The sequence below is a fragment of the Perca flavescens genome, chromosome 1 (genome assembly GCF_004354835.1).
Source record: "Perca flavescens isolate YP-PL-M2 chromosome 1, PFLA_1.0, whole genome shotgun sequence".
Taxonomy (NCBI): domain Eukaryota; kingdom Metazoa; phylum Chordata; class Actinopteri; order Perciformes; family Percidae; genus Perca; species Perca flavescens.
Window position 1 is genome coordinate 17,840,490 of NC_041331.1, and position 21,138 is coordinate 17,861,627.

General features: G+C 40.9%; 3 protein-coding genes across 3 annotated transcripts; 2 read left to right on the forward strand and 1 right to left on the reverse strand.

Annotated features, from left to right (window-relative positions):
* Window positions 1-1,477: 1,477 nt before the first annotated feature.
* gpalpp1 (GPALPP motifs containing 1) lies at window positions 1,478-4,561 on the reverse strand. Its single transcript, XM_028579825.1, has 7 exons — window positions 4,285-4,561; window positions 4,034-4,163; window positions 3,863-3,958; window positions 3,526-3,784; window positions 2,595-2,759; window positions 2,313-2,414; window positions 1,478-2,184 (listed from the first exon to the last, which is right to left on the reverse strand). The coding sequence occupies exons 1-7, from the start codon at window positions 4,361-4,363 to the stop codon at window positions 1,966-1,968; spliced, it is 1,050 nt and encodes a 349-aa protein (XP_028435626.1). The 5' UTR covers window positions 4,364-4,561; the 3' UTR covers window positions 1,478-1,965.
* A 652-nt stretch (window positions 4,562-5,213) lies between these two features.
* On the forward strand, window positions 5,214-12,926 carry ercc3 (excision repair cross-complementation group 3). Its single transcript, XM_028579845.1, has 15 exons — window positions 5,214-5,391; window positions 5,876-6,075; window positions 6,234-6,470; window positions 6,592-6,641; window positions 6,735-6,870; window positions 7,393-7,563; window positions 7,743-7,947; window positions 8,684-8,998; window positions 9,407-9,591; window positions 10,005-10,207; window positions 10,313-10,409; window positions 10,578-10,695; window positions 10,832-10,950; window positions 11,564-11,713; window positions 11,834-12,926. Exons 1-15 carry the CDS (start codon window positions 5,364-5,366, stop codon window positions 11,966-11,968), a joined length of 2,349 nt encoding a protein of 782 aa, XP_028435646.1. The 5' UTR covers window positions 5,214-5,363; the 3' UTR covers window positions 11,969-12,926.
* A 2,042-nt stretch (window positions 12,927-14,968) lies between these two features.
* On the forward strand, window positions 14,969-20,874 carry LOC114556809 (cytochrome P450 27C1). Its single transcript, XM_028579856.1, has 9 exons — window positions 14,969-15,556; window positions 15,844-16,034; window positions 16,369-16,568; window positions 16,925-17,134; window positions 17,493-17,656; window positions 18,143-18,309; window positions 18,548-18,626; window positions 18,803-19,006; window positions 19,626-20,874. Exons 1-9 carry the CDS (start codon window positions 15,266-15,268, stop codon window positions 19,743-19,745), a joined length of 1,626 nt encoding a protein of 541 aa, XP_028435657.1. The 5' UTR covers window positions 14,969-15,265; the 3' UTR covers window positions 19,746-20,874.
* Window positions 20,875-21,138: the final 264 nt, after the last annotated feature.

Genomic DNA, 21,138 nt, shown 5'->3' on the forward strand with positions numbered 1-21,138 from the left:
TTCAGTTTTAGATTTAATCTCACAGGTTGCATTAATAACTCCCGCTATAAACGTTACCAAGTTCTTCTTCTCTCTCCAAACTTTCTGTTTCTCCTGCTGTTCTTTTGCTGCTTCCCTCTCTCTGCCACCTTCCCCTTCCACCTGTCTTTTCTGGCCTGCCATCTTGACTGCCTCAGCATATGAAACTTTTCCCCTTACCCTTATCTGTTGCACCTCCACCTCCTTTTTCAACACCTCACAACCCCAATAAGCAACGCTGTGACTGCCTCCACAATTACAGCACCTTGGTTTCACACCCTCTCCACATTTTCCATACTCATGATCCCCACCACACCTGGCACATCTCCTCTTTCTTTTACACATTCTAGCCACATGCCCAAAGTCCTGACAATTGAAACACCTCATAGGCTTTGGCACAAACTCTTATATTATAATTCAGAAAGCCAAGATACACCTCCTTAGGTAGCAACTCTCCCTCAAACTCTATCACGATACCTTCAGTTTCCCTTTTTTCCACTCCAGCGGTCAGTCTCCTCACACTCTTTATATAATTACTCCTCACCTTCAAGTTCTCCATCAATACCTTCATACTGACATTTAGGGAAATCCCAAAAACCACCCCCTTACATCCACTGAACCTTTTCCACAACCTGTACAACCCGGGATATCTTAACTTTCCCAACGCTAGTCAATTTTTTCACCTTTTCCACCTCCTCTTCTGTATTACAGCCTATTAGCAAATCCCCATCCCCCAAAACCCTCGCATACCTCACCTCACCAACTTGACTTTGAATGATTTGTGTCAACTTTAGAGGATCAAACTTCTTCAGTCCCCCTTCTTCCTCAAATCTCACCACCATATTAGTCACTCCAGTGTTCTGACCTCTCCCCCCCAACGTCTCTCCCATCATTATCCGACCCACTAGCGCAAGTCTGCTCTTTTTTTCCCTTTTCCTACCACTCTCCTTCCTTGTTCTATTCACTACCTCGTTCCAATCACCCTCCCTTCTCTCTTCCTCCTCACTCAACATACTACTTTCGCCACCGTCAACCTCCGTCCCTGCCATCTTGACAGAGTTTGCAAAGAACAAAGCAGAAAAACCGATACCGGACCTATACAGGCCGTCGGCCGATCTTCCTACTAACTGTTCCCGACAATACTCAGTCCTAAACCACTATCCAACCACACAAGCACCGTAGATGTATATTACAAGCAACTAACTAGGCGTAGCTACACACACTCCGTTTCTCCTCCGTAGCCCGACCGAGCACACCAGCTGTTCTCATCATTCGTCTCGTATTTGTGATTTCCCTGCGTTGTGCACCTGCTAGCGACGTCGCACCCTGTGATGGTCCACACCACTGCGTACGTCCTTTTAATGTTGACCATGTGTGCATTGTTTATCCCTCACACGTTCATAAATAATAATGTATGTTTAAGAATAGAACATGTAAAAGTTTAAAATACAAAGTTGAATTAACTTTTTTTGCAAAAGCAGTTTATTGGACACATTGATTAGATTGCAAAGCTACAGGGAGTGCATGCGACATAATGCATTTTACAGCAATCTGTACAAAAGGTGTTTCACAAAATCAACCATATCAATGTAGGAAAATATGTCATTTATTTGAGTAATTCCTTCCATATCATCAGCCCTAATTCAGTGTCTCCTGAAAAAAATGCAAGCTCCACTGGCTGCTGCTCTATAACAACTTGAATCAGTTTGAAAACATATGCTGTACCATTGCACCCAGTCACTGACATAAACTCGCTGAAATGGACCCGTCTGCCAAGTCTATATAGTCTGTTTAGTCCAGGTTAGTTCAATTTATTTCTCCATTTGTGACATGAGTATCTGTACAAACATAGTCCATATTTTACAAAACCTGTATGAAAATTTCACCAGCCAGACTGTAACTGAAGGTCTGCCCGTTCAAACATCTTTCTAACATTTTGACAATTTGTTACAGGAACATTCGGTCCCTGCTGTGGGAGAATCGTGTGTTCAGTTCCTGAGATTTCTTCAGCAGCCGCTGCTTCTGCGCCTCATCAAAGCGATTCACCTGCAAGTCTTCATCTCGATCAAACGGTCTCCTCTCCACTGGTTTGTCAGCCTTCTCCTTTGCTTTTTCCTTCATCTTCTTTGTGTGCATACTCACCAGAGACTCAGCACGTTTAGACTCCTGATAACAGGGAGCGAGTAGAAACATTTTAGTTCCAAGCTTAACGTGGACAAATGTGCACAACATCTGGCATTCATTTGATACAGGGACATTTAGGACAAAAGAACGATTGAGGTAATGCCACGTACGTTATACTTAAACACTTTATCTGCCATTTCCACATCCCTCTTGGAGACTTGTGGGACATCGTCTATCTCCACCTCACCCTTCTTCTTTCGTTCAAGATGTTCCTATTGGTCAAAAATATACCCATGAAATACAGGGAATTATATATATATATATAGATATAGATATATATATATATATATATATATATATATATATATATATATATATATATATATGCTACACAATGTGTAATAGGAATTATCAATAATAAGTATAAAGATATATTTTTTTTCATGAAATACCCTGGTCTTGCGCTCAATATCTGCTGGTGTATCCGTCCAAATGGAGCGATCCTTGTTCTCTGGACCAGACTTCTTCTTGAAGGTTCGAGCCCCCAAGCCAATGTGCTGCAGTTCTGGTGGGAGCTCTGTCATCCATGTTTCTCTGGCCAGCACCTCAGGAGTGTCCTGTTCAAACACAGAAATACACACATAAACAAATTCAGAAAACCTTTAAAAAGAAAAGGCATAAAAAAAAAAGAACAAGACACCCTACTGCCAGATATTTTGCTTCAAGTGCTCATATTATGCTTTTTGGCTTTTCCCTTTCCTTTATTGTGTTATATATGTTTTTTTGTGCATGTTATAGGTTTACAAAGTGAAAAAGCCCAAAGTCCACCCCAAAGGGACTTACCATCTCCAACAGAAAACACTGTTCACAAACTGCTCCAAACAGCTCTGTTGTAGTCCAGCCTTTACTTCCGTGATGAACGTGCGTCACTTTGTAACACACGTGATAATGCTAGCCTAGGCTAGCTACTAGCATGGCACGTCCTCATACTCTGCTTCTGACTGGCTAGTAGTCCTTACCTAGCTACTGCGCAAGTGCGACTCCCAACAAAGATGGAACAGAAGTGTGATGTCTCACTCTGTAACTAAAACAGAGAGCTCAACACACAGGGTGAAAAGAGGAGCTGCAGCAATGTGCAGTACAACAAAAATGTTGTTTTTTGAAAATTAAACCATGTAAACCTATTCTGGTACAACCTCTAAATACTATTATGAACCTGAAAATGAGCATAATATGAGCACTTTTAATATTGCTATTGTGTTTCTATGCTATTAAATGTTTGCCCCCCTGTTGACAGGTCAATCTGTAAGCATGTAACTGAAGAGTTTGTATAGTGTAGACTATGCAGATAAAACTGGGGGGGGGGGATAAAAGAGGACTCACATCTCCTATCAACTTCTCTTTCATCCTCCGTGCTCTGCGCTCAAAGTCCAGAGCCACGGAGTCTTCAATAGGCCCTTTGGGCGGCATGGGTCCAATCACATCATCATCCCCTCCCTCGCTGCTGGAGGACTCAGCCTGGTAGCCAGGAGGAAGGGCAGGCCCCGGGAAATCCTCTCCATCTTCCCCATCATTGTCATCATCGTTTTCATACGCTGCTCTTCGAAACCCAGGAGGCAAAGCTGGTCCCAGCACAGGCGGTCTGAGGGAACAGAATGTAAGTTACAGCTTCAACAATTATTAACAAATTATCCACAACACAAATAATTCACGTGCTCACCTTTCTGGTGAACTCTGTTGTTTCCTGAATCCAGGTGGTAGGGCTGGTCCAAAGAAACCATCATCAGCTTTTTCTTGTGCCTTTGTGTTCTCCACCCTGTTCAAAAGACACGTTGCCGTTTTGTTTGTTGACCATTTAATTCTATAACTTATAGTCCCTTAATGAACCTACCTGTCTGCAGATCTTTCTGCAGCTGTGTGTCTTGTTTTTGCCCTTTTGGCCGCCACCTCCTGTTCACTGTCATCCGAGGAGCTCGACGGTTCTCCCAGTTTATAGCCAGGAGGCAAAGCAGGGCCAGAGACTAACACAGTTAGGTTAGAGAAGAAAAACACATTAACTACCCCGAAAAAGGCGACCTGTTGCGAACATTAGTGATGTATACACCATTTAATCGAAAGGGTGGTATTTGGTCTTATACTTACATCCTTCATCACTATCAGAGTCTTCATCCCTCTCCTCCTTTACGCTCATCGGGGGTAAAGCAGGTCTGATTGACGACATATTTTAAACGGATGGCTTAGCTACTTACTGAGTCACGTAGTTTTAGCAATTTCTATCAAAGTAAAAAACGAAAAACTAAAAGCTTCTCCATAAACAAGACAAAACAAAGATTCGCTGGAGGAACCTCGAACGACGAATTTCACCTTTCAACCAGGAAGTAAACACAATGAGGCTTCAGTCTGTCAAGTTAGCTAGCTAAAGATGAACTAAAACCAGAAGTAAGCTATTATGCTGCAAGAATAAAAGCACAATCAATTATTATCCTGGAGGCTGTTGCTTGTTACTTATGCATGTACTTTTGGTGTGCATTAATTACATAATACATTAGCAATCAATTACACTTTGGTGCAATACAGTTGAGAGTGTTTTTGATGAATACATTAAATATCAGTTAAATGTCTAACTACCCATTTGTATGTCAAACCCTAGCACCTTTATGTATTTAGTTTTCTTTATGTGTATGAGCATTGTACATGGAATCATGTTTTATTATTTTAAGAATGTGTGTAAAAATCCTAATAAAAATATTTTTTATATAAATATATCAGTTAACATGTTAGTATGTTAGGTTAATGTGTTTTTTCTAATATGAGTAATATCTCTATAGCTATTATTTCAGAGTCATTCTCTTTATTTGTAATAATTTTGTTCCTCTGTTTGTACCATGAAATAAAATAAATACATGCACACATGCACACACACAGTCTAATTTGTCCTTAGAACTTTTTTATGTTAAGTGCACTCATTTATTTTGTCAACACATTCTGGGGAATAACACCCCCTCAACTAGGCTAGCTACATGTTTCCCCTAGGTACATGAATATTTTATTTTGAAGGCTAAAACCGGAAGCTTGTATTTATAGTATTTTAGCGTAACGTTACTAGACACCGGTCAGACTACAACACAGCCTCATCTTTGTCGACTTTCAGGAGGGCATCAGACACATGAAGAGATGCTTGCCATGTTTAGAAAGAAATCGTCTATTTAAGAATATATACAATGGGTAAAAAGGATAAAGGAGATCGGGGTGAGTTGCTAATGCTCTGGTTCAACCTAGCTAGCTGTTAACGTTTGCCAACGTTTAACGTTACTGTGGCAAGCTGAAAGATGAAAATATTGTGAAACTCCCTGCTGTATAACGTTATTGCTGACCACACTGTAGTTTTGCATCTGGAGTCTTTAAACGCCATTGATTTACGTTATTCCATGTCTTGCTATAGGGTAATGTTAGCATTTGTAGTGAAAGGGTTTAACGTTAACGTTACATAATATTTGTCAAACTGTGAAGAGTAAAACGCAGCCTAAAATGATTAATGAAAACGCAGAAATCGTTCATAAACTACATGACGTATTGACAAATGCGTGTGTAATAAAGCACACAGCGTCTTTTAAACACACACACACCTATTTGACAAAAACACAACTAACACAAGATAACTAATATATTTCTGTTGTAAGTGATTTGTCCACCTCTATTACTGGAAATGTTTTTTTTTTTCTAACTCATACAGACAAGAAGTCCAAGAAGCGTTTCTATGAGGAGGAAGAAGATGAAGAAGAGGTAGTGGGCAGCGAGTCTCAGGAGGCCATACCTGCTGCTGCAGGGAAACAAGTGGATGAGTCCAGTACAAAACTGGATGAATATGGAGCTAAAGATTATCGTGTTCAGATGCTGTTGAAGAATGATCACTCTTCACGCCCCCTCTGGGTGGTAAGATGCGTTTGGATTGTGGATTTCCGCACTTAAGACACTTTACAAATTAAAAACTAGGTGGTTGTCTTGCTGATTTTTCACAATATTATAAGATATATCTCTTTGTATTTCTTTCTCCTCTTTTTTTTTTTTTTTTTCATTCTTATCTCCTCCAGGCTCCAGATGGACACATCTTTTTGGAAGCCTTCTCACCAGTGTATAAGTACGCCCAGGATTTCATGGTGGCCATTGCAGAACCAGTGTGCCGGCCTAATCATATTCATGAGTACAAGCTGACGGCCTACTCCCTGTATGCAGCTGTCAGTGTGGGGCTGCAGACCTCTGATATTGTGGAGTACCTGCAGAAACTCAGCAAGACGTCGTTACCTGATGGCATCGTGCAGTTCATTCAGGTCTGAATGAGAGAGTATCTGGAGTTTTGATGGAAGAGGACAATTTCCAAATGTATTGTTTTAAGTTGTGTGCAAAATGTGGTTATTTATTCATTGCATTTCAACACTTTCCTTCTCTCAGCTCTGCACAGTGAGCTATGGCAAAGTCAAACTGGTGCTCAAGCACAATAGGTAAAGTCATTTCAACAACCGTTCCTTCTGTCTTTATATCATTAGGCATTCCCTTGGCACTCTTCTTAAACTGTGCTGCCTGTCTACCTTCAGGTATTTTGTTGAGAGTACCTTCCCTGATGTGATCCAGCGCCTTCTGCAGGACAACGTGATCCGTGAATGCCGTCTCCGCACTGCAGACGGAGCAGACACCGAGCTTATTACTGAAGTCATCTACAGCAAGTCAGCGGTATGCCATCCAACTTTTTTTTTTTTAATTTTTTTTACTCACACACACACACACACACACACACACGCAGAAAGTGTGTCACCACAGGTTGACCCTCGCTGTGCTGCAGGTGCTATCTGTGTGAACTGCTACAGGCCAAGAAGCCACTGAGGGGTTATCTGAAAGCCACTGCCCTCACCACACACACCCACACACACACACAAAGTAATTTATTATTATTTAAATAATTTAAACATCTTACAAACAATTACATTTGTGTGTTTACTGGCCAATGCTGGTGCATTATGACACATTGTAACAACATAATAATAATGACATGAGGAAGGATGTCTTGTGATCCATTAACTAAACAGTCATATCAGGCCCTTTTAGGTTTTTTTCTAACCTGTCAGTTATTCTACCATTTAATTTGAAAATCAGTAACAAGTTGTGCTTTGGAGACATCCCTGTAGAGGGCCAACAGGAGTTGTAACTGTTGCCCTGGTCATTCACTAACAAATGTCCCTCGATGTCTCCTGTCAGATTTCCAAGTCTATTGAGGAAAAGGGAGGTACTTCCACCTCACAGCAGCCCAGCGATGGACAAACTTCAACCCAGCAGGTCCCCGAGGACATCTTCAGCTACTATGAGCAGATGGATAAAGAAGAGGAGGAGGAGGAAGAGACTCAGACTGTGTCTTTTGAGATTCGCCAGGTACACATCAGATTTATGTTCTCCTATTTTTGCTGTTTCACTACTACATACTTAACATTACTGCTGACATTTATGCCATTCATGTTTTGTAGCTTTATTTAAAAGTTAGTACCCTGCTTCAAAAATGTAATCACATTTCTATGCCCTACTCTGAACTGTTCTTCTCTGACCTGGTGTAGGAGATGATTGAAGAACTGCAGAAGCGTTGTATTCAGCTGGAGTACCCCCTCCTTGCAGAGTATGACTTCCGCAATGATACAGTCAACCCAGACATCAACATAGACCTGAAGCCCACTGCTGTGTTGCGGCCCTACCAGGAAAAGAGTCTGCGCAAGATGTTTGGGAATGGACGTGCTCGCTCCGGGGTCATCGTGCTGCCCTGCGGTGAGACAGCTGGTTTACTGCAGTCAAGCGAGGACGAGACATTGAGGGACAAAACTGAAAGGATACACCCAGAGCATTTCATCACAAAATGAAAATAAACTTGAATATGAAATACTAATAGCTTAGCCCATATAAAAAAAAAACAAGGGATATACTCTTGTACTAAGTAGATTTTTCTTGAGTATACCCTTAACTAGGGATGTAACGGTATGAAAATCTAACCTCACGGTTATAGGGACCAAAATTATCACGGTTTTCGGTATTATCGTGGTACTTTTGAAAGTGTGTTAAATATGTTCTTAAAGCACTGATAGGCCTACACAAGCTGAAAATAGTTTCAAAAAGTGTAACCTTGTTTATTATATTATATAAAAATATAGGCAATAGGCTGATATTTGTCTGAGCACTGTCATCTCCTCCTTCCGCCATGATTCCAGCTTCAAGAAACGCACGTTGTAGCTACTTCAGGAGACTCGGATGAAGCTGGGAAGGATTAAACACGCAGTTTCCACACTGTGGTAATCCACCGTGATGATAATAATGACATTTTAAATGAAAACGGTAATTGTTATTGTCAACATTTTTAACGTGGTTTACCGTTGCCACCGGTAATCGTTACATACCTACCCTCAACCCAAACTATTGCTAACTACCGTATTGGTAATCTTTTGTAGCATCCATGTTGTGTGTAAAAAGCTTGTATGTCTCAATATTTTATCTCCCCATTGCTTTCCAGGAGCGGGAAAATCTCTGGTGGGCGTGACAGCAGCGTGCACGGTGCGTAAACGCTGTTTAGTGTTGGGGAACTCCTCGGTGTCAGTGGAGCAGTGGAAAGCTCAGTTCAAGATGTGGTCCACTATCGACGACTCGCAGATTTGCCGCTTCACTTCCGACGCCAAGGACAAGCCCATCGGCTGCTCAGTGGCCATCAGCACCTACTCTATGCTGGGTCACACCACCAAGCGCTCCTGGGAGGCTGAGAGAGTCATGGAGTGGATGCGGAGCCAGGAGTGGGGACTCATTATCCTGGATGAGGTGCACACTATCCCTGGTGAGTTGTTCTAAAATGGATCTGATACTGCCTAAAATGCTGGTATCGCTATCGGCGAGTCTATGCAGCGATTCAATGCCACGTCACTTAGCCCCGAAATCCACTCTTAAGTAAAAAGAAAGTTATTTGGCATTCATTCTCTGTAACCTGAGCAAGGCCATACGAACAATGAAAGCAATCGGATCGGTACTCGGTATCGGGAAGGAAAAAATTGTAATGGAACATCTGTAATTATTGTACATCAGTTTTCCAGACAACTCGATATATTACCTTCCAATGTAACTGCCTCATGCAAACAATATTTTCGGGTTATAGTGCGATTATAGACACATGATGTAGACACATACAGTATGTTGGTGATATTAATCTCCATGTTGACATAATACTTGTATTCTGTGCTTTCCGTAGCCAAGATGTTCCGTCGTGTTCTGACCATTGTCCAGGCACATTGCAAAATGGGGCTCACTGCCACACTGGTCAGGGAAGATGACAAGATTGTGGACCTGAACTTCCTAATTGGACCTAAACTATTTGAGGCCAACTGGATGGAATTGCAGAACAACGGCTACATTGCCAAAGTCCAGTGTGCAGAGGTGAGTCTTGCAGTATTATACCATACATTGAGACAATTAGTCAACATTGATTGTGTGCTCTTCTCTGTGTGGACTTCTATGCGACTTGATGGATGTTAAGCTGTCTTATGTCATTAAAGTCAGACAGCTTGCATAGTTGTCTGAAGCCATGCCCAAAAAGTTGATTGTTGAATAATTTTGGCTAGTGTCTCGCATGAACTACAGTTGGACCCAGATATGTAGCCACCAAATGGGACATTTTTTTGGTGAACTAAGATATGTCAAAGATTAACATTGTGGGTATATAAACCATAATATCCTATGACTCAAGGGTCTTTGGTATAGCTGCAGTCAATATTCAATATAAAAAGTACCTTGTGAGCATTTTCCACATTGATAAAACTATCAGAACAATGTACCTGTTTGTGCTTTAGGTGTGGTGCCCGATGTCTCCAGAGTTCTACAGAGAGTATGTGGCTATCAAGACAAAGAAGCGCATGCTGTTTTATACAATGAACCCCAATAAGTTCCGCGTTTGCCAGTTTCTCATTCGCTTCCACGAGCGGCGCAATGACAAGATTATGGTCTTTGCTGACAACGTGTTTGCCTTAAAGGAATACGCCATTCGCCTCAACAAGTATGTTATTTATGACGAGCAGCATTTCAAATGTTTGAGTAAATTGCCTGTTCTGATAGGATTTCTTTGTGTTTAAACTCTGCTCTCTCTCATTTTCCTCTCAAGGCCTTACATCTATGGCCCAACCTCTCAGGGGGAACGAATGCAGATTTTACAGAACTTCAAACACAACCCCAAGATCAACACCATTTTCATCTCCAAGGTAAACGAATCAATCTCTTATTGATTTACTGTATGTAATATTGGCCTACTCATTCAGCCATCTTGTGCCCTTTTGTTGGCCAGTAGGTGGCACACAAGTGGAACAATATCCCAGTAATGGAATGGATACATGTCTGTGAATTTGTCCTATATTCCTGCTACCAAACAGGTTGGAGACACCTCATTTGACTTGCCGGAAGCCAATGTTCTGATCCAGATCTCTTCCCATGGTGGATCACGCAGACAGGAGGCCCAGAGGCTTGGCAGAGTCTTACGAGCCAAGAAAGGTCAGTTTGTCTACAAAAACAAACTTTGAACCCTTTGATTGTTTGCCTGTGCTAACACACACTGACGTAGCTGTGTTGTCTACCTCCATCCGTTAACTAAAACAGATATTATTACTCTGCCTGTCTGCTTGTTTAGGAATGGTAGCAGAGGAGTACAATGCCTACTTCTACTCACTGGTGTCCCAGGACACCCAGGAGATGGCTTACTCCACCAAGAGGCAGAGGTTCCTGGTGGACCAGGGTTACAGCTTTAAGGTGTGTTCACCCTTACAGCATCTTCTAATCTCCACTCAATTTCACATTATTCATACACCATGGACCATATAAGTTTGCTCTCACAGTTTGGAACAATTACACTGAAGGATAGGTCACACGAGACACAGAATCTAAAAGTGCCAAAGGTTTATTCCATATAGTTTTGGACAACCTCATTTAAATGTAATATTAATTTGGAAAAAGTGTTTAGTTAGTTTATTTAAATAATATTACATTACAAACTTGTTTCTGTTATCAATAATATTGCGGCAAGACAAGTTTGAGCCTGATGTGATGTTTAAACAAATGTGTGTGGTGTTAATCAGATCCAGTCTGGCTGGACTTGTGAAGCAGTCCAAGACTAAACAAAAACTGAACCAGAAAAAAAATCTGTACAATTTTAATTAGTTAGAGTTCATATCAAATGACAAAATGCCTGTAAATGTTTAAGTAAAATTGTAACTATATATATATATATCTATTGTTTGTGAATTAAAAAAAAAAAGTGTGTGTGCTTGATCCTTGGTCTTCATTTATGTGACACCTCATTCCTGTTCAATTTACAAATACTATTTTTTTTTTTTCATGTTGTCATGTTCCTCTTCTTTCATAGGTGATCACAAAGTTGGCAGGTATGGAGGAAGAGGAGTTGATGTTCTCCTCAAAAGATGAGCAGCAGCAGCTGCTTCAGAAGGTCCTCGCTGCTTCAGACCTGGATGCTGAGGAGGAAGTGGTGGCAGGGGAGGTGGGCGGACGACCACAGGTGAGGACTTTCGCTAAACCTGGACTCAGAAAGCCCACGTAGGCAATTGCCAATGTACAATGATGCTATTGTATATTACAATATTCTCACTAGTTTTCTCTCTCCCTGCTTCCCCATCAGTTCTCAAGACGAACGGGCACCATGAGCTCCATGTCAGGTGCCGATGACACCGTCTACATGGAATATCAGAGTCGAGGCAGCAAAGCCGCATTGGGCAAAAACATTCATCCACTGTTCAAGCGCTTCAGAAAGTAGGCGCGCTGACTCAAACCCTGGCACCTAAAGACTTACTCAGTCACAACAAGGTAATAGGAGAAAGTTGGGGCGCAATAATGTATACTAAGTTCGGATAACCGTCTTGCAGTATTATACCATAAATTGAGATAAAGGGATGCACACAATTAGTCAACATTGATCATGTGCTCTTCTCTGGGTAGACTTCTATGTGACTTGATAGCTGTTAAGCTGTCTTATGTCATTAAAGTCAGACAGCTTGCATAGTTGTCCATCTGGTCTGGAGAACAGAGCAATGACTGAATATACCCTGAACCTGAATATTATCAAATGATGATATGCTGTACATTGCTTCCTCCTGGTAGCCGATGGTGACGACGGTTGAAATGACTTGTACATCTAGTTAAGAACGCAGCGAATGACGCCTGCAGGGCTCGACGGCTCTATGTGATAAATTTGAAAGTCTCATCTCCAGCTCCCTCAAGCACCTACATGCGATGACATTTACAGATGACATGCAGTGATAACTCTGTCCAAGTGTCAACTGTGTCTTTTTGTTTTTTCATTTCTGTGTTGCGTTGCAGTGATGCAGCTAGCCAATAGGGCCTGTTCCGCAACACATTTAGGTGTTTTTGAAAATCAAGCTTAATTCCACAACGCCTAAAGGCTTTGACTTGTTTGCAGTAATGTCTGTGTGTAGGATAAGAGGGTGATGTTAGCCTTACGTGGAATAACCTGCATCTTATCTACTGTTGGTGTGTGTGCTTCACTGACAACTGTATCTGAGGAGGAAAACCAAGGATGTATATTGGAATTTTTGTAAGTGCGGCTACATTTTTAGACATTAAGACATAACCAATTAAACCCACATAATCAGTGGACATTAATCTGTTCCTGATGTTAGTTTTCAATAATATGTTTTGTTCTAAAAATTTTGTCTTTAAGATGTTGCTAAATATATTTTGTGAAAGAAATATTATTGGAATTTTGTATTTATTGATTCTGAGAAGTCTGAAAAAATGAAAGCTCTTTGTGTTTACATCTGTAACTGTGGGAGGCTGAAATTAATGTTAGTCTCCTAAGAAATGAATAGTAATTATTCAAATTAGTCTGTTATACACAATGGTGTATAACCGACAAAATATGGCAAAATGGAACATGTCAACAATTAAAATGAGTAAAACTTAAGAAAATAACTATAATAAATAACTTGTTCCTACCAGCAATTTATAGTGACAATAGTAAATAAAGTGTAGCTACAATATTTATTTCACCTTTAAGACTGGAAGGAGGAGAAACTTTTATTTTGGAGGTAGAGAGCAGTCAGGGTTTTGTGGGTCTACTTCATTGGCTTATTGATGACTTAATAACATTTAAAAAACATTGCTATACCACAGGGTAAAGTAATCATCTGAATGGCCTCATCTATAGTCTGGTCAGTTTAATCCCTATTGTGTGTCCTGTGGAGACTCACTTCAGGCTTATTGCTTTGGAAGGAGCAAAATGTAGAAATGTTGAACTCTCATTCAACACCAAAAGTTTAGCCCAGCATGAAAACTTTCTTAGACAAAGACATGAATTGTGTGCAAATATTTTGCATAAAGCTGAACTGCCATTTATCTTTTGGAGAGAGAAGACAGATGTTACACATGTACATCTAATGCCGCATGAAAAGCCTCCCTTTTTTTCAAAAGACTCAATTATAGTATAAAAACGAATGGCAATCCTAAATCATTTTACAACAGCATGCTGGCAGAACATGCAAGACAACTGGCTAAATATTTCATTTAAAATTTCTAACTCATTGTCCTTGGCTCATTTTCTGTGGTGATAAAATATATATATATATATATATATATATATATATATATATATATATATATATATATATATATATATATATATATATATATTCACCTGTTATTACAGTTATACTTGTCAAACCTTTAACCCTTGTGTTGTCCTCTGGTAAAATTTGACCTAATTTCAAAGTTTTTTTATATCAGAAATATGTTGTTTTTTTTTCAACCAAATTGCCCAAAAATAACATGAGGGATGGAAAGGAATAATAAATAATATAATAAATACTTTTTTAGTATACTTGTATGTTCCAGTGAACAACTGTATCTGCCTGCAGTAACTAGAGTACATTGAAAAGAGTATTGCAGTCATTTAGTACATTTAGTGCCACAGAAGACATTATGCAACAGTTCTCACAGACTGAGGAGTATAGTTAGTGTTTAGTTGTTAAGATTCCATTGCTCTGAATGACTAGAAGGACTTTAATGAAGTTGTTGACTTTTAAAAGGCATCAATTCACAATTTGGGCAAAGAGATATGACATAAAGTACCACTTCTCCAAAGATGTTAGATAATGGTTTCTTTGTGGTACTTTTTAAAATACAAAACAGGACAGCTTAGGCCGGAGTAAGCATTTGCTAACCATTTTTGTGAATAGCCTGACATCAATAGAGAGGAATGTTAAGATGGATATAAATCTCTAAGCTGTGCCATGGGATTGTGGGAGTTTGGGATCCCTCTGTTACAAAACTTGTTCCTTTTTTACATTTTCCTTCACTGCCCTCATTCACTTTTACTTTCTCCCCACCTTTCCATTCATCCCACCTTCGCTTTCTGATCCCAGGCAGTATTCATGTTGATAAGAGGCTCACAGAGATTATATAAGGCCCAGCTGGAGAGAGGAGAGGAGGTGAAGGGGGGACTGCTCACACTCATGCTCATTACCAAGGAGATGAGCACTGAGGAGATCTACTTTTACGGATATGCTACTGGCTGGGGTTGACACGGTGTGTGACGTGGGTGTCTGTGTGCAGAGAGGGATTTTTGAGCAGTAGCCTATAGAGTTGCAGTGTGTATGAGGTCTGTATGAGCAAGAATGTGGGAGGGATTACGTAACCACTGTGAACATTCAAATTGGCTTAAGGTGACCTTAATTACATTGTGTGTGTGTGTGCCGGAGGTGGGGTGTGTGCACACAGGCTCAATGATTGGTGCGATCTGTGTTTTGGCACGTTGTAACGAACTCCTCGTCCAATAAAAGAATCAACCCAACACCCACAACATCCAGAGCTATCCCATACCTTCTTCTGAAGCGGACATCCGATCCTCTTCCACTGCTGAGGTTGTACAAGCAACTCCTTAAAAGAGTTCCACAATACAGTCCCATCTAACATTACAATACCACCGCGTGAGGACTGCGTGCCAGGATCATTTGATTTGCAGATGTGAACTCTGCCGCTTTTAGACTTTGACTATCATATATCGTTTTTGCGCACGGAAACAAAAGTATAAAAAATAATGGCAATCCTGAATCATTTTACGACAGCATGCTGGAAGAATTTGCAATGCAACCGGCTAAATAAGCAGCTGTTTTTCATTTTACGCGCCTTGCACAAGTCAACAGCAAGCGAGGGATTTAGGATCTCCGCGGCTGGAGAAAAGGCCATGCCTGAAAGGTTGATCACACCGGCGGATGTCGGCAAGAAAACCAGAATCAAGACCCTGAAGGAGATGCCAGGACCCAGCGCCCTGTCCAACTTCATCGAGTTCTTCTGGAGAGACGGGTTTAGCAGAGTTCATGAAATCCAGGTAACGGTGTCCATATATGCCTCTCTTGGTGCTACTGCGTAAAAGCGCACCAGGAGTTTGCCCGCTGCTGGTCAGCATTTCACTCCAGGGTAGGAGTTTACACTGAATGTTCTCTCCCTTACAAGATGCAGAAGACAATCTTTTTATAAAGCGATTTGGTATCTGTCTGTAGAGACAATCTTTTTTTGTACAATAAAGAGTTGGAAATTAGCAGCATGACTAAACAACCTTAGCAGAATAATGAAAACATAAATGGGACTACTATTTGTGTCACTACTGCTTTATAGATGGACCACAGGAAGAAGTATGGCAAAATATTCAAATCCCGTTTTGGGCCCCAGCTGGTGGTCTCAGTAGCGGACCGTGACCTGGTGGCTGAGGTGCTGAGGGCCGAGGGTGTGGCCCCTCAGAGAGGTAACATGGACTACTGGAAGGAGTACAGAGACATGAGAGGCCGTTCCACTGGCCTCATCTCAGCGTGAGTCTCCCTTCAAACTTTGAGATTTTGAGTCTAGAAAGATCCCTATGAAAGTAATGACTTTGGGGATCGACAGGACAATCACCTTAGTTTCTAAATGTGTAGATGGGCACAGCACAAAACTTGTCTGGGCTACATTTTTAAGGTTAGCTCATTTCTTGAATGCCCTTTTACTTCTGGATAGTCTGCTTTTCTATCTGTGAACTGAGTTGGCATTAATACTTCATAATGCTTCATCACTGGTATTATTCTTAATACAAAAATTCCATTTCCTCAATAAGTCTAAAAATGCCTTTCCAAAAATGTACCTTGTTGCTTGTGTCCTGTTTTCCAGTGAGGGAGAAGATTGGCTAAAGATGCGGAGCGTGCTCAGGCAGCTCGTCATGCGTCCCCGTGATGTAGCGGTCTTTTCTGATGATGTGAACCAAGTGGTAGATGACCTCATCAAGAGAGTTGCTATTCTCCGCAACCAGGATTCTGATGGAGCAACTGTTCTCAACGTAAATGACCTCTTCTTCAAATATGCCATGGAAGGTTTGTGAAGACAAATGTTTGTGAATGAACTGAATGTTGGGCATGGTGGATTTGAAAGTGCAGCTGAGGGGGCTGGGGGGAGGGGGAGGGGGGGTGTAAGGAGATCAGTGAGGCCATCAGAGAGGACAACAGGTACGCAGGAGGAGGTGATGGCAGAGAGCAAAATAGAAAAATCCGCAAAACCATGTCTTTAAATCTTCTCAAAATTAGATTTACAACATTATGATTGACCTGTTACATTCCATTTATACTTAAGGGAACAAGTGATGTAAAAGCAATCGTTGCTGCTTTCCAACTGTACAGAAAAGATTACTGAACAGCTGTCTACCTCTTTCATGCCTTTGTCTTGTCTACAGGTATGGCAGTCATTTTGTACGAGTCTCGACTAGGCTGTTTGGAAAATGAGATTCCCCAGGAAACCCAAGACTACATCGGTGCTCTGCACCTCATGTTCAGCTCCTTCAAGACAACCATGTATGCCGGGGCGATCCCCAAGTGGCTCCGACCGGTCATCCCCAAACCATGGGAGGAGTTCTGTCTCTCCTGGGATGGCCTCTTCAAATTCAGTGAGTGTTGTAATTTTTGACCACAGAGTGCACAGAAATACTTTTTAGTATACCCTAATGTCCCAGTGAACTATCTGCCTGCAGTAACTAGAGCACTTTTCAAATGGTATTCCAGTCATTTAGTACTTTACTTCCAAGCCAAGATAACCCAAAAGCCATTATCAGGAGTTTTTTTTTTTCAGATTTGACCAAGCTTCTTCAGAGCCACAGAAGACATTATGCAGCTGTTTTCAGACTGAGGTGTATGATGTCCCTCTGTTACATAACCTATTCATTTTTCCATTTCCTTCACTACCCTCCTTCACCTTCCCTTCCTTCCCACCTTTCCATTCATCCCACCTTCTCTTTCTGATCGCAGGCAGTATTCACGTTGATAAGAGGCTCGCAGAGATTAAGGCCCAGCTGGAGAGGGGAGAGGAGGTGAAGGGGGGACTGCTCACACACATGCTCATTACCAAGGAGCTGAGCACTGAGGAGATCTACGCCAATTTTACGGAGATGCTACTGGCTGGGGTCGACACGGTGTGTGTGTCTTTGTGTTAAAAGGATGTGTGCAAATAGTGTTTTTTAGGAGTTTAGAGGTGCAGTGAGTGTAGCTTTAGCATGAAGTGGAGGGGTTGGGAGTCACATACTGTATGTGTGTGTTGGCGTTCGTGTACGTGTGTTTGAGTCAGTGTTCAAGGGTTAGGTTTCTGGCGCCACATCCGTGCTGTGGCTGTGTAACTGTGCCAGCGTCGGCTCAGAAGAGTGAATCGGTAGGTTAACCAGTATCCCACTGACAAACTTGTTCTCACTCACCTCAGCACGTGGAATTGAAGCCCCTCATTGTTTCCCAACAATTAACGCAAGATTATGGTCTTATATCTGCTTACATTGCAGTCAAACCTGTTGTAAAACATAAAAGAAAGAAATGCATCTCCACAAAGGTTCCTTTAAGAGCAAATGATCGTTACTAATATACTACACATTCGAAGAGGAATGTATGAAATACGCTTTTCTTTTCTCCAGACATCCTTTACTCTTTCATGGGCCTGCTACCTGTTAGCGCGGCACCCTCAAATACAGCAGCAAATCTTTACTGAAGTGACGGAGACCCTGGGACCTGGAGCAGTTGCCACAGCAGACGATGTCCCTCGTCTGCCTCTCATCATAGGGCTGGTCAAAGAGACACTCAGGTACAGACTGCATGAATATCTATACTCCCAGAGCCTTTTCTTCTCTATCTGTTGATGCCTCCCATTTCTCACTTGCAATGTCTTAAACAACTGTGTTTTCATGTTTACATGAGTATATTTGTCCATTATCTTTCTCTGTGTGGGGCTTTCACTGGTAATCTTAGACTTAAAATTTGTGAGAAGATAAGTATATTGTGCTGTTGAGTAACAGTCTTTGTGCACCCCTGTCTGGGAGCAGGTTTTTTCCAGTTCTCCCAGGCAACGGACGGATAACCCAGGATGACTTGGTGGTGGGCGGATACTTAATCCCCAAAGGGGTAAGACTGATAGAGACATAATAGATGTGAGTCCTCTAGTGTGTGCATGTGCTGAAGAAAAAGCATGGCCATAAAAGTCAGCCAAAAACATTACAGTGGGACCAGATGTAACATATCCTGCATTACTCATACATGAGCTGGTTTCATTACATTTTTTGGTTTTCTTACTTTGTTAGATTCAGTTGGCCCTTTGTCACTACTCCACATCTTTTGATGAAGAGAACTTTACTGATGCATCAGACTTCAGACCTGATCGCTGGATACGGAAAGATTCCACAGATCGTGTCGACAACTTTGGCTCAATTCCCTTTGGCTACGGCATCAGGAGCTGCATCGGCAAGAGAATAGCAGAGTTAGAGATGCATCTAGCTCTCACAAGGGTAGGGGATTAATGAATTAGCTGCACACACATTCAAAATATGTATATATATTCACTTTTATGAATGAATAAAGTTGTTATTATTGTGTCATGCACACAACTTTGCCCAGACAGCATGGGCGTACAAGACACCATAAATTCATATCAGCCAGATCCAGAACGACTATCACAATCAGATCTTCAGACCTTCATAGTCTACAACACAAATCACTGACATTTACTATATAATACTGGATCAATAAGAGTAAATACTATACATTTACATTAAATAGTCAATATTGCCTTCTATATCAGGCTTTTGAGACAATGTTTGCAAACCTAAACACAAAAAAAAAAAAAAAAAAAAAAGTTTAACCTTAAATTTAAGGGTATGGTCGAAACATTTCATGGAAAATTAACATTCCTGAAGCATCATAGAATAGTACAAAAAAATCTTCCAAATGACATAGCTCACACAATCCCTGAGTATTGTTGAATCTGACAACCTCAATGGCCAGAGAAAGCAAACCAGCTCCCAGCTGTGCTACTAAAGATCTTTGACTTCTAGATAAACACACTTATAAATGTACTAATTGACAATGAGTCATAAAATCTGATTTGTCTCTTTGCTTCTTGTGCAGCTCATTCAAAAGTTCCACATTGGCGTGTCTCCGCTTACTACTGATGTCAAGGCCAAAACCCATGGCCTGCTCTGCCCTGCTGCCCCCATCCACCTGCAGTTCATCGACAGGGAAAACTAGACTCCGACTCCTCTCCATAAGGTCTACTGTACTTTGTTTTTAAAGTGCTGATTCGTTATTAGGTCTTTGGTTTTTTTATAAATACACTGCCTTTAGTACACCTTTCACCGTTAGGTTGTAGATATCGATCTGAGACTGAGGTTTCTCACCTTTTCCTGTTTGTTAATAAGGAGGACTCTTATCCAGCATGTACAATTAAAGGCAGATTGGACAATGTAAAGTTAAGTTACAGCAGCTTGTGTCATGGCGAAACATGCAAATTGCCCGGGGCTCCACGGCAACACCATTACACTAAAACACAAAAGCTTTGCAATTTCATTGTAAAAAAGCCTAGATTTCTGCTGATCCAATTTGAGAAGGATCTGTTGAGTCCTCAAGGAGGAATTTCAAAATGTTCCAAATTAATATGTTCCTAAAGATGAGAGCTATCCTCAAATTTTGAACATCAAAGGAAATTTATCCCAGCCTTGGCGTGTGCAGCCTGCTGGCAAACCCGAGCCCAATCACTGCAAAACTTTGCAATTCTCGCCTAGGTCTAGTTTGTGTGAATTTTCGAGCATCCCTAGTCCCTCAAAAATGCGATTGTGCAGCAGAAAAGTAATAATCTTTAAAGAAACAATAGTTTCCTTGCACTTTCAGTGATGAATAGTTTGTATGTATTGTTGCATTTCATTCATAAAAACTTTAAATAAAGGTTTTCTGTTACAGAATTTACTTTTGTGAATGTGAAATTTGGAAAACTGATCCATAATATAGAACTGTTTTTGTTCTGAAATGAAGATATCATAAAAAACCAGCACATCGTTGTACAGTAATGAAAAATGAAGAGACATGTTACAACAGATACATTATAGTGGGCAAAACCTTTCCAAAAAACAACAGTACGAGGACAGCTCCAAAACAAGTGTGTGATGTTTAATGATCAAGTCCACAAAAAAGTATATTTTTATATTTTAGGTCCATAAGCAAGAACATATATACAGATGATGCCATCTGCTGAATTCAATTCACTTTAGTTCATTTAGGTTTATTTTATTAAGAAGTCCCACAATGGGAAATTACAAGGCAAGTGCAAGCATGCATGTGAAATACTTAATGATACTTGCTAAATGCTAAATGCATGTATGTACTGTTTAATTCAGTGTCTAATAATGATAATAAAACTATTGGACAACTAGCCAGTATGTGCCATATGTTTTATACATGTTTTATATTATATAGTATATATACAGGCCCGGGGTGGCCTTGTTACTACTACGTGTGTGTGTGTGTGTGTGTGTGTGTGTGTGTGTGTGTGTGTGTGTGTGTGTGTGTGTGTGTGTGTGTGTGTGTGTGTGTGTGTGTGTGTGTGTGTGTGTGTGTGTGTGCCCAGGCCCCTCTTTAGTCCATTTAT